The sequence below is a fragment of the Bos taurus genome, chromosome 19 (assembly GCF_002263795.3).
Source record: "Bos taurus isolate L1 Dominette 01449 registration number 42190680 breed Hereford chromosome 19, ARS-UCD2.0, whole genome shotgun sequence".
Taxonomy (NCBI): Eukaryota; Metazoa; Chordata; class Mammalia; order Artiodactyla; family Bovidae; genus Bos; species Bos taurus.
In genome coordinates, this window is record NC_037346.1 from 47,497,230 (window position 1) to 47,511,304 (window position 14,075).

At 39.0% G+C, this 14,075-nt stretch overlaps 1 protein-coding gene across 7 annotated transcripts in view; it reads left to right on the forward strand.

The window, feature by feature from the left end:
* The window catches only part of TANC2 (tetratricopeptide repeat, ankyrin repeat and coiled-coil containing 2), a 363,973-nt gene that overhangs the window by 96,547 nt on the left and 253,351 nt on the right, over nucleotides 1–14,075 (forward strand). For all 7 annotated transcript variants that reach the window (XM_010816367.4, XM_005220895.5, XM_005220897.5 and 4 more), the window contains one exon: nucleotides 5,061–5,132. In XM_010816367.4, coding sequence (XP_010814669.2) covers nucleotides 5,061–5,132 — 72 coding nt within the window. The remainder of the gene's footprint in view (nucleotides 1–5,060; nucleotides 5,133–14,075) is intronic.

The following is a 14,075-nucleotide window of genomic DNA, read 5'->3' on the forward strand; positions in this document are numbered from 1 at the left end:
TTCATGGCAAGTAGATGGTGAAACAGTGGCAGACTTTATTTTTTTGGGCTCCAAAATCACTGCAGATGGTGACTGCAGCCATGAAATTAAAAGACTCTTACTCCTTGGAAGGAAAGTTATGACCAACCTAGACAGCAAAATAAAAAGCAGAGACATTACTTTACCAACAAAGGTCCATCTAGTCAAGGCTATGGTTTTCCCATAGTCATGTATGGATGTGAGAGTTAAACTATAATGAAAGCTGTGAGTGAGTGAGTGAGTGAAGTCTCTCAGTCATGTCCAACTCTTTGCAACCCTGTGGACTGTAGCCTACCAGACTCCTCTGTCCATGGGATTTTCCAGGCAAGATACTGGAGTGGGTTGCCATTTCCTTCAGGAGATCTTCCTCACCCAGGGATTGAAGCTGTGTCTCCCGCATTGTAGGCAGATGCTTTACCGTCTGAGCCAGCAGGGAAGTCACCAAGAAGAAAGATGAGTGCTGAAGAATTGATGCTTTTGAACTGTGATGTTGGAGAGGACTCTTGAGAATCCCTTGGACTGCAAGAAGATCCAGCCAGTCCATCCTAGAAGAGATCAGTCCTGAATATTCATTGGAAGGACTGATGCTGAAGCTGAAACTCCAATACTTTGGCCACCTGATGCGAAGAACTGACTCATTTGAAAAGACCCCGATGCTGGGAAAGATCAAAGGCGGGAGGAGAAGGGGACGACAGAGGATGAGATGGTTGGATGGCATCACCGACTCGATGGACATGAGTTTGGGTAAACTCCAGGAGTTGGTGATGGACAGGGAAGCCTGGCGTGCTGTAGTCCATGGGGTCACAAAGAGTCGGACATGACTGAGCAACTGAACTGGACTGAACCGGTTATATCAGTGGGCTTTCCTCTGTGAAGTTTAAATAAGTGTATTTGAAGAAAGTCTGAACATCTGAACTCAAACTTGATGAGTAAATTTTAACTTAAATTTTAACAGACACAGTTCTGTTCTACCTTCTACACCCCAGCATGAGGTAATCAGTCTTATGCAAATAGTTTGACTTGCTTGATGACTGAAGGTCTTCTGTTTCGTCCATAAATGTATATGTATGCACAATGTGTGGGAGGTCTTATCTGTAGGGAAGGAATTGTGTCTTAAGCAAAGCAAAAAGATTTAAAATACTGTACATCATTGCAGTCTTGCTATTTTGGATAATGGAGTCATTGATTGCATAAGCATACCACAAACACTTTTAAAGAGCTTGAACTTCTTTTCTACACCATCTTGGGTCAATGGTGAGTTTATTATTTGTAAAAAATCTTTAACTCTTACTTTTACCTGAGAGTTAACTCAACACTTAAGACTAGCCTCCTCTGGGGTAAGACATGGTTAAGATTTCAGTCTTAGAAAATGAAGTGCTTAAATTTACTGCCATGGTTTTCAGATTTAATTTTTAAAATTCAGGCAATTTAAACATTTTAGATTATGATGGTATCAAAATTGATGACTTTTTGTCTTGCCATTGGCTGGATGACTCAAAACTGTCTTAAACCATTACTGTCTGTATTTTTCCTGTAGGTTGTTTATTGATACCCCAACATTCTGAAGATTGTGCAAATTTAATACTATTTGAAGTCTTGTTTTTTATTTCTTTTTCTCCTTTTTTCTTTAGAAAGACAGTGCTGGTAGGGGGAAATGTCTGTATTTTAGTCATATTATTTGTCACACACTTGAAGGGCATGTTTTGATGTTAAAACAGAATGTGATGTGTATAATGTAATTTTATCCACATGGAAAAATGAAAATTTAAGACATGCCTGAATATAAGTGTTGCTCATTGTAATTTATTCCAAAGTAAAAGAGAAGAAAGAAATTTGCATTAAAAATTAGATGATTACTAGTCAGGAAAATTGACTAGGAGTATACTTACACATCCTGATACAAGATGCCACAGATTTCTGGTACAGTTGTATCTTTTCATAAAATGAACCATAATTTCATAGTAGTTTAGGACTTGATAATACTTTCTTTTTTCCTTTATCTGTTGAGAGACCTGGGTTGGTTGTTTGACCTGTAGAATTTCCCACAGTTGGTATTTTGTTGATTATACACTCAAGAACAGTCCAACCTTTTTTTTTTTTTTCTTTTCTGTCCTTCGATTTTCCTGAAAAGTGACAGCTAGATCCAGAGGTTTGACCAGACCCAGGTTTGATTGCTTTGGCAAAACTGTGTTTGTTGTGTTTCTATCATCAGGAGGTATATTATGTCCAGTTTTGTTTGTTTTTTTTTCTTTTTTGATGTTATTAGCCATTGTTGCTCAAAGCCTACAGAGATATTAATTAATTTCAAGTTGTGAAATAGTGGTGTTTTATCTTTTGTTTCCCACTTATTACCTGGAATAATTTTAAAGAGAGCTCTTTCTTATATACTTTTTGGCTACTAGTACAGTTCATATAGGAAATGTGAGATGAATTGCTAATTCTTTCATTTCCCCAGTTTTCAAGATAATGAACTAGATCCCTCTCAACCTCAGAAAGTGACCAGTTAGTGTGGTCGTGCTATGGGTGTTTTTTTTTTTTTTTTTCTCTTTTTTCAGCGTCATTATGATCTACAATCAGTTGTACCCTTAGTTAGTTAGTTCTTTGGTAGAGCTAGGAAGAGGTCCATGGGACGATGATACTCCCTGAGTTCTTGCATGTTGATGAGCTGTTTGACTCAGTCTTTCTGTTATGACCTCAGTGTTACATTGTTTTTGATAGTGTCTTTACTGTTGCATATGTCAGGGTGATCCAAGTTCAACTAGTACATTTCCTTTGATAAACCAGCTAGTTCTTTCTTTTAATGGAGAACAGCATTTTAGGATCACAGCCTGGGCCCTAGGGATGGACATCACTACTTAATCAGTCAAGGTGCTAGATATTTTAAATGGACAGAGCTAAGACATATGTGTGACTCATAAGATTGTACTAATGTTTGTAATATAGATTCAATACTATAGAGTTTTTATTTAACTTCTGTATTGTTATATCTATAGTTCCTTTCTTCCACACTGAGAATTCTGGTTCTTCAAGGGGACAATGTCAGAGTATCCAGTAGTTATTCATTGCTTTATCCCTCTTTTTTAAATACAGTGGTCTCACAACTTTACCACTACCAATTTTGATTACTGAAATCAGTTTTTTTCTGTTTGTTTATTCTTTCTCCATTTGTTTTGGTTGTACTGTAGCTTCATGCTCAGATTTTATAGCTATTACATACTATAAGACCCTAATTTAGGGTTAATTCTACAGTCAACCCTATGTTTATTGCTCATCGCCAGTCCTTATTTAATGTCTCTCTAGTCACTTTGATTGCCTCAAATGAGTTCTCTGTTAGAGCTAGGAAGAGTCCCATGGGAACAATATTCCCTGAGTTCTTGCATGTTAGTAATAGTTTTTCCTTCTCCTTTATACTTAAAGGTAAGTTTTACTCATTGTAAAGCCTGTGACTCGAACTTTCTTTGTGTTTAAAATATATGTTATTTCATTTTCTTCTATTGTTTTCCCTTATTTATCATGTGATACCTAAATACTCAAAAGGATTTGTTTTCCTTTTTTCTTTATTTTTTTAAATTTAAATTTATTTATTTTAATTAGAGGCTAATTACTTTACAATACTGGGATGATTCTTTTTCTTTAAAGTCTAGTAATTTTAGTAGAAAATGTCCTGGTCCATTGATCTAACTTGATTAAGTAGTACACAAGGTGCTCTTAAAATACGTAGTTTCACATATGAAAGTGAAAGTGCTAGTCACTCAGTCATGTCCAACTCTTTGTGGCCCCCTGAACTATAGCTCCAGGCTCCTTTGTCCATGGAATTCTCCAGGCCAGAATACTGAAATGGGTAGCTTTTCCCTTCTCCAGGGGATCTTCCTGACCCAGGGATCAAACCCAGGTCTCCTGCATGGCAGGCAGATTCTTTACCATCTGAGCCACCACATATAATAGTTTCAAATATATATGTATGTACTTGTGTATATATAAATGTATTTATACATGTAACTATATATATTACATATACATAGCCACTTTTTTCCCTCTGAAAAGTTTTCTTGAATTACAGTTTTTTAGTATTTGTTCTGTCCTCTCACTTCGGTTTTCTTCCTTAGGGACTTCTATTTTTATCCTTATACTAGATCTTCTTTGCCTATCTCCAATATGTATCCCCTTTTTGAAAATCCTTTTTAATCTATTTCTTCTTTTTAAAAAATTTGTTTAAGATTTTCTTCCATCATACTTTGTATTTCTTTTTAAGATCTTTTGTATTTATTTGCTCTTGTATTTCTTATACTTCAGACTTCATTATTGAAATGATTTTTGTTTGATTTCTAATTCTTTCTTGGTTTCTGCCTTGTCATTTCTGAGTTTTTTTATTCTGATTTGTATTGCTCTTTCATGTATTATATAATTTTCCTATGATCTCTCATAAAACATGTAATTTTTATTATAGTGAAACATATAGCCCTAAGGATTATTTTACATACTATAGATAAATAAGCAGCTATAATTAACTTAGACATTGCTTTAAATCAAGGCTTTTAAACTGAAATTCTGTGAATGAAATTCAGAGTAGACTACATTGCTTCATTATACACAGAGTAGAGTGTGTGTGTTTGGTGGTGGTTTAGTTGCTGAGTTGTGTCTGACTCTTGCTACTCCATGGATTATGGCCCACCAGGCTCCTCTATGCATGGGATTTTTCAGGCAAGAATACTGGATTGGGTTGCCATTTCCTGCTAAAGGGGATCTCTCGACCCGGGACTGAACCCAGGTCTCCTGCATTGCAGGTGGATTTTTTACCAACTGAGCCACCAGGGAAGCCCTGTGTATATGTTTGGGGGTCGGGAAAGAACGCATTCACTTTCTTTAGACTTTCAGATGAGGGTGTAAACCATTCCCAGAAAAATAAGGGTGAGAACCTTTGGTTTGTGTATGATAAGAAAACAAATGATAGATATAGGACTTTTAAGATAAAGATGTCATCAGGGCTGGTATTACATCAGTTTCATTATCTATTTGCTTATGGTCTTTCTCTTTTTATTCAGATGGAGGAAGCGAGGAACCACCGGATCGAAGACAGTCAAGTGTAGACTCTCGCCAAAGCCGCTCTGGGCAAGGTAAGTTTTCATTAAATTTATTAATAAATTAAAAAGGGAAGATATCAGCTCTTCCTTTCCAGTACTTAATCTGAGGACTGAGGTTTTCACTGGGTCTAATTTAGATATTCTCATTTCTCATTTAGGAGTTTAAATGTTATAATCTAATTGGTTCTAGGTGATAATCGTTTCAGTTCAGTTCAGTTCAGTCGCTCAGTCGTGTCCGACTGTTTGCGACCCATGAATCGCAGAACGCCAGGCCTCCCTGTCCATCACCAACTCCCTGAGTTCACCCAGACTCACATCCATCGAGTCAGTGATGCCATCCAGCCATCTCATCCTCTGTCGTCCCCTTCTGCCCCCAATCCCTCCCAGCATGGTCTCTTTTTTTAAACGATATTAAAGTTTTAAGTAATTTGGAGCACTGTGGTATATGTCTGGGTATCACTTTTGGAATACAGCCAAAAGTAAATTTTTAGAGGTAGCATTTGTTGCAAGTATTATTATCCTGGCCTTTAAAAGTATTGTCTTAACTCTCTCAGAAGAAATAGGTTTTGTTTGTAATTGCTCTCAAAGGTTAGGGTCATTTTACTTATTTTCCTTTTCTATTTAAAATTTATTACTGTAGGCTTTTGAATAGTTTTTTTAAGTGACAACCTCAAAACTAGGTTGAAATACTCTATCAGTGGATTTTCAGATAGGCCATCCCTAACTAACATTTAAATTTTGCAGGACTAGCACCTCCACATTCCTTTTTCTTTGTAGTACTTATCACCTTTATTTTCTCCAAGTAAAACTAGAATGAACGTTCCATGATTTCAGAGATTTTTGGTGTTCTTTATTCACTGTTGTATTTCCCGTGCCAAGATTAAGTGCCTGGTAGATAGTAGGTACTAAATAAATAGTGTTGGGTGAGTGAAGTTATTTCCAAGAGAATGAGAGTTGGAACCCAAGCCAGATGAATATATTATAAAATTTCAGGCAGTAATTACTGAGTTTAGTTTTTAGAGAGTCTTTATTTACAAACAAAATAAAGCCTTAGATATACAAATGTGAGGTGTTTTAATCCTGTAAAAACTCTGGTTCATTTATTCTATAATCCTTCTCTTTTTCTCCAACTTTGCTCTTTCCAAGTTTTAGAAAGTACTATTTTTACTAAAACTGTTTGCTGCAGAATAAAAAGAGGAATAATATATGCAGATTGATTTGGAATTTTTAACCTACACTAGTACTTAATCAGAGAAGGCAATGGCACCCCACTCCAGTACTCTTGCCTGGAAAATCCCATGGACAGAGGAGTCTGGAAGGCTGCAGTCCATGGGGTCGCTAAGGGTCGGACACGACTAAGCGACTTCACTTTCATTTTTCACTTTCATTCATTGGAGAAAGAAATGGCAACAAACTCCAGTGTTCTTGCCTGGAGAATCCTAGGGACTGGGGAGCCTGGTAGACTGCTGTCTGTGGGGTTGCACAGAGTCGGACAGGACTGAAGTGACTTAGCAGCAGCAGCAGTACTTAGTCATTCTTAATATGCATGTATTATAAATACATTAGAAACTTATCCCATTTTCACTTTTTTCCCTTATTATAAGTATTTTGATACAAAAAAAGAAATTAAGAGAAAAAGATGAATTGTAATATAAAAGAAAATCAAACACATTATACACGTTAAACTTAATGCTTTATGTCAGTGATATCTCAGTAAACCTTAGTCGGGGCAGTGAGAAATAAAATGAGCGTGTGTATATAAAATCCTTGTTGGGCTGCACCCCGCAGGCCTGCATGCCTGTACTTGCCCAGCCTCAAGACAGAAGAAAGAGCCCAGACTCGGAAACAGAGGCATTGGTGATTTAATGGATAGGAGACTCTTACACATCTGAAGCATGGTCCTGTGTGTGGCACAGCAGGCAGGACATTGCAGCACTCTTTACTGCTGGGAGAGGACGGAGTGGGTGGAAGTGTTTACCACGTATAGGGGGAATTGACTTTGAGTTCAGTTCAGTTGCTCAGTCGTGTCCGGCTCTTTGTGACCCCATGAATCTCACGCCAGGCCTCTCTGTCCATCACCAACTCCTGAAGTTCACCCAAACTCATGTGCATCAAGTCGGTGATGCCATCCAGCCATTTTATCCTCTGTCATCCCCTTCTCCTCCTGCCCCCAATCCATCCCAGCAGGGTCTTTTCCAGTGAACCAACTCTTCGCATGAGGTGGCCAAAGTATTGGAGTTTCAGCCTCAGCATCAGTCCTTCCAATGAACACCCAAGACTGGTCTCCTTTAGGATGGACGGTTGGATCTCCTTGCAGTCCAAGGGACTTGCAAAAGTCTTCTCCAGCACCACAGTTTAAAAGCATCAATTCTTCGGCGCTCAGCTTTCTTCACAGTCCAACTCTCACATCCATACATGACCACAGGAAAAACCATAGCCTTGACTAGACGAACCTTTGTTGGCAAATAATGTCTCTGCTTTTGAATATGCTGTCTGGGTTGGTCATAACTTTCCTTCCAAGGAGTAAGCGTCTTTTAATTTCATGGCTGCAGCTACCATCTGCAGTGATTTTGGAGCCCAAAAGAATAAAGTCAGACACTGTTTCCACTGTTTGCCCATCTATTTCCCATGAAGTGATGGGACCAGATGCCATGATCTTTGTTTTCTGAATGTTGAGCTTTAAGCCAACTTTTTCACTCTTCTCTTTCACTTTAATCAAGAGACTTTTTAGTTCCTCTTCACTTTCTGCCATAAGGATGGTGTCATCTGCATATCTGAGGTTATTGGTATTTCTCCCGGCAATCTTGATTCCAGCTTGTGCTTCCTCCAGTCCAGTGTTTCTCATGATGTACTCTGCATATAAGTTAAATAAGCAGGGTGACAATATACAGCCTTGACGTACTCCTTTCCTATTTGGAACCAGTCTGTTGTTCCATGTCCAGTTCTAACTGTTGCTTCCTGACCTGCATATAGGTTTCTCAAGAGGCAGGTCAGGTGGTCTGGTATTCCCATCTCTTTCAGAATTTTCCACAGTTTATTGTGATCCACACAGTCAAAGGCTTTGGCATAGTCAATAAAGCAAGAATAGATGTTTTTCTGGAACTCTCTTGCTTTTTCCATGATCCATCGGATGTTGGCAATTTGATCTCTGGTTCCTTTGCCTTTTCTAAAACCAGCTTGAACATCCGGAAGTTCATGGTTCACGTATTGCTGAAGCCTGGCTTGGAGACTTTTGAGCATTACTTTACTAGCGTGTGAGATGAGTACAATTGTGTAGTAGTTTGAGCATTCTTTGGCATTGCCTTTCTTTGGGATTGGAATGAAAACTGACCTTTTCCAGTCCTGTGGCCACTGCTGAGTTTTCCAAATTTGCTGGCATATTGAGTGCAGCACTTTCAGAGCATCATCTTTCAGGATTTGAAATAGCTCAACTGGAATTCCATCATCTCCATTAGCTTTGTTCATAGTGATATTTTTAAGGCCCACTTGACTTCACATTCCAGGATGTCTGGCTCTAGGTAAGTAATCACACCATCATGATTATCTGGGTTGTGAAGGTCTTTTTTGTACAGTTCTGTGTATTCTTGCCATCTCTTACTATTTTCTGCTTCTGTTAGGTCCATACCATTTCTGTCCTTTATCGAGCCCATCTTTGCATGAAATGTTCCCTTGGTATCTCTAATTTTCTTGAGGAGATCTCTAGTGTTTCCCATTCTGTTGTTTTCCTCTATTTCTTTGCATTGATTGCTGAGGAAGGCTTTCTTATCTCTTCTTGCTATTCTTTGGAACTCTGCATTCAGATGCTTATATCTTCCCTTTTCTCCTTTGCTTTTTGCTTCCCTTCTTTTCACAGCTATTTGTAAGGCCTCCTCATATAGCCATTTTGCTTTTGTGCATTTCTTTTCCATGGGGATGGTCTTGATCCCTGTCTGCTGTACAATGTCATGAACCTCCATCCATAGTTCATCAGGCACTCTGTCTATCAGATCTAGTCCCTTAAATCTATTTCTCACTTCCACTGTATAGTCATAAGGGATTTGATTTAGGTCATACCTGAATGGTCTAGTGGTTTTCCCTACTTTCTTCAATTTAAGTCTGAATTTGGCAATAAGGAGTTCATGGTCTGAGCCACAGTCAGCTCCTGGTCTTGTTTTTGCTGACTGTATAGAGCTTCTCCATCTTTGGCTACAAAGAATATAATCAGTCTGATTTCGGTGTTGACCATCTGGTGATGTCCATGTATAGAGTCTTCTCTTGTGTTGTTGGAAGAGGGTGTTTGTTATGACCAGTGCATTTTCTTGGCAAAACTCTATTAGTCTTTGCCCTGCTTCATTGCGTATTCCAAGGCCAAATTTGCCTGTTACTCCAGGTGTTTCTTGACTTCCTACTTTTGCATTCCAGTCCCCTATAATGAAAAGGACATCTTTTTTGGATGTTAGTTCTAAAAGTTCTTGTAGGTCTTCATAGAACCGTTCAGCTTCTTCAGCGTTACTGGTTGGGGCATAGGATTGGATCACCATGATATTGAATGGTTTGCCTTGGAAATGAACAGAGATCATTCTGTCGTTTTTGAGATTGCATCCAAGTACTGCATTTCGGACTCTTGTTGACCATAATGGCTACTCCATTTCTTCTGAGGGATTCCTGCCCACAGAGTAGATATAAAGGTCATCTGAGTTAAATTCACCCATTCCAGTCCATTTGAGTTCGCTAATTCCTAGAATTCGCTAATTCACTCTTGCCATGTCCTGTTTGACCACTTCCAATTTGTCTTGATTCATGGACCTGACATTCCAGGTTCCTATGCAATATTGCTCTTTACAGCATCGGACCTTGCTTCTATCACCAGTCACATCCAGAACTGGATATTGTTTTTGCTTTGCCTCCATCCCTTCACTCTTTCTGGAGTTACTGTAGCATATTGGGCACCTACCCATCTGGGGAGTTCCTCTTTCAGTATCCTATCATTTTGCCTTTTCATACTGTTCATGGGGTTCTCAAGGCAAGAATACTGAAGTGGTTTGCCATTCCTTTCTCCAGTGGACCACATTCTGTCAGACCTCTCCACCATGACCTGTCCGTCTTGGGTGGCCCCACACGGCATGGCTTCGTTTCATTGAGTTAGACAAGGCTGTGGTCCATGTAATCAGATTGGCTTGTTTTCTGTGAGTATGGTTTCAGTGTGTCTGCCCTCTGATGCCCTCTTGCAACACCTACCGTCTTACTTGGGTTTCTCTTCTTGGATGTGGAGTATCTCTTCACGGCTGCTCCCGCAAAGCACAGCCTCTGCTCCTTACCTTGGACGAGGTCGCCCCTCCTGACCTTGAATGTGGAGTAGCTCCTCTTGGCCCTTCTGTGCCCGTGCAGCTGCCGCTCCTTGGACATGGGGTTGCTCCTCTCTGCTGCAGCCCCTGACCTCAGACGTGGGGTAGCTCCTCTCGGCTGCCGCCCCTGACCTCTGCTTCCCTGGTGGCTCACACAGTAAAGAATTGACTTTAGGTTGGCTCATTGGTTACCAGGGAAACCAGCAAAGGCTCCCCTCCCTGCTCCTTTGATAAGTTATCAAAGTGGTGAAGATGTTCTGATCTAAAGGTTACACCAGGCATTTACTGATTAGGCTCTGTGATTAAGAGGGAAAGTCAGTCATATGAGTAGGATATGGGTGAAGCAGTGACTGGTTAAGCAGGGGATGTACACAGAGCAAGAGAACAGCCATCTTGGGTGGCCTCACCATATAACCCTAAAAATAAAATTAGTACAAATTAATAGAAAAAGATGATACTAATACTTATTAATGTTATTAAATGTCAGATGTAAATTTGGGAGACTATTAATTTATCTTATACCCTCTGAATTATGTCAGTTGAAATAGTTTTCAAATCAATGAGTGTTAATTGAATTTTAGTAACAAAAGTCAAACTAAATAACAAAAAATCAGTGATTTTCATGATCTTAGCACAGCTGCCTGATCTCACTTTTTTCAAATGACAGAAATAGAAGTACAAAGCCATTTATAATGACTTGGGATGAATAAGAATCCATATTACCAGTAGTAAAGAGATAGGATGGATACATACTTCTACTTTTGCTCCTTGCAGAAACCCATTAAAAGATCAGTAAAGGGGAATTAGAGAAGAGACAGCATCAACACAATTTTAGAAACTAGAGAGTATATGAATGATTGAAGACTAAACGTTAAGCTCAGTAGCAGAGAAAATCAAGAAAATAATCCAGCTTGTCCTCCAAAAGACAGAAAGTTCAAGAATGGCAGCATGTAGAAGTGAAAGGAGGATTGGTTGAAAGTTGAAGAAGCCTTTGGACCCTGGGATGTCTTCCTCAAAATAAGCTAGCCAGTCAGCTGGACAAGTGCCCAGGTCTTCTCCCCTAACCTTGGCAAAGTCCAGAAACTTACTCTTTGGAGAGGGCAAAAGTAGAGGCTCTAGGACAGAAGACATCAGCGTAGTGGAAGGCAAGAACCCCAGACTGAAGATCACCCGTTTAGTCCTCTTCTCTTAATTATGAGAGCTAATCAAGGATTAATAGATATTTGAGGAAACCCTGTAGTGTATGAAAAATAGAGATTAAAATAAGTAAGGTAGAGCAGCTTGGAGAAGACAAATCTTTTGCAGAGGAAAATATTAGAAGCATTATTAACATCCTCAGGGAAATAAGAGAAAACAATACAGCCATGAAATAAGAAGGAGTTAACTATAAAAGAGTAGTACTCTGATTTTTAAAAGAGGCTCTCAGGCATTAAAATTTTGATTTCAGAGATTAAAAAGGCTTTGTAGAAGTACTTAGGAAATTAATAATGAAGAAATCTGGTAAAAAGTTGAGCAGAAGGACAGAGGTTATAGAACAGAAGTGAGGAATATGAAGAAATTTACAGGAGCTGTCCAGGAATTTCAATATTCAAATAATAGTAGTTTCCAGAAGAAACAGAGGAAATGAGGAAGAAATCATCAGGATGATTAAAAAAACATTTTCTTGAGCTAAAGAACGTGAGGTTGAAAGGCTTATTGAGTACTCAGCACAATGGATGTATATAAACACAAACTAAGACACATCATGGAGAAGGCAATGGCACCTCCTCCAGTACTCCTGCCTGGAAAATCCCATGGATGGAGGAGCCTGGTGGGCTGCAGTCCATGGGGTCGCTAAGAGTCGGACACGACTGAGCGACTTCACTTTCACTTTTCACTTTCATGCATTGGAGAAGGAAATGGCAGCCCACTCCAGTGTTCTTGCCTGGAGAATCCCAGGGACGGGGGAGCCTGGTAGGCTGCCGTCTATGGGGTCGCATAGAGTCGGACATGACTGAAGCGACTTAGCAACAGCAGCAGCAAGACACATCAGGGTGAAATTTCAAATCCCTGGGCCAAACAGCTCTTTCCATGCTTCCAGAGAGGAGAAAGATTTGTTACCTAAAGTAACAGGAATCAACTGGCTCTGGACTTCTTTGTGGTAACGTTAGAAATAAACAGGCAATGGCGCATCACCTTCAAAATTCTGAAGGAAAGTAATTTCAACCTCGTTGTATTTCGTGTGCATTGAAACTATTAATCAGATATATGAGTGAAATTACGATGTTTTAAGACGTAATGTTTTTTGTTTTTTTGGTTTGTTTGCCTACCTTGTACCTTTCTTAGAAATCTGTTGGAGGGTGTGATCCATCAAAATGATAAAGTCAGACAAATAAAAAAAGAGAAAGGTGGCAGGAAATAGGGAATTTAACAAAAGAGAAAGGTAGAGAAATCTTCCACATACAATGACAGGACAGGGTTGAAGGGCAAACAGACCAGATTGGAGTAGGTTAGAAGCTTCCAGAAGATCCATTCTCAGGAATGAGATTGTTAGAAATCTGATGCCTTTAATTATCTTTAGGAAAGTTGTAAGTAATTGATGAAAGACTCAGGGTTGAATTGGTGATAAATACATAAAGTAGTAAGTGAAAAAAATTCTAAACACAAGTAAAAAAATAAATAATGTATAGGAAAGAAGATGTGAGAATAATTTCTTAGTCCTTAGGGTAGTGTCTAGAGTAGCTGATGTTCATGTCAGTCACTTGCCAGTGGTAAACCTTATCAGTTTACCCCAGTGTGATACAGACATTTTTATTTGATTTGGACCATTATGGTCGAGGGCTTCGCTGGTGGCTCAGATAGTGAAGAATCTGCCTGCAATGCAGGAGACCCAGGTTTGATCCCTGGGTCAGGAAGATCCCCTGGAGTATGAAATGGCAATCCATTCTAGCATTCTTGCCTAGAGAATTCCATGGACAGAGGAGCCTGGTGGGCTACAATCCATGGGGTCGAAAAGAGTCGAACACGACTGAATGATTAACACTTAGCAAATTATGGTTGGGAAGTAGTGCTTTAAAGCAGGGTGAGCAAATCTGGCCTTTGTTGCCTGTATTTGTACAGTTGGCAGGTTTAATTTGCTAAGCCAGTTTTAATTATTTTTATATCTGTGTTCATGTGGGATATTGGCCTTTAATTTTCCTGTCTTAGGATGTCTTTGTCTGATTTTTGTATCAGGGTACTCCTGGTTTCATAGAGTAAGTTGAAAGTTGAAAGATAATTCTTCTTTAATTTCCTGGAGTATATTTTATAGAATTGATATTACTTCATCCATAAATGTTTGATAGAATTTTCCAGGGAAACCGTCTGGGCCTAGAATTTTCTTTGTGGGAAAGTTTTAAGATATAAATTAAGTTTCTTTAATAAATATAGGACTATTCAAATTATCTATTTTTTCTTGACTGTCCTTTTAAAAGCTGTGGCATCTGTAGTGGTGCCACCTCTCTCATCCCTGATATGGATGATTTGAGTATTCTTTCTCTTTGTCCTGGTCATTCTAGATGGAGCTATGTCAATTCTGTTGATCTTAAAGGATCAGTTTCAGTTTTTCTTCATTTTCTGTGTTATTTTCCTGTTTTCTTTTTTATTGGTTTCTGCTTTGTTGTTGTTGTTGTTG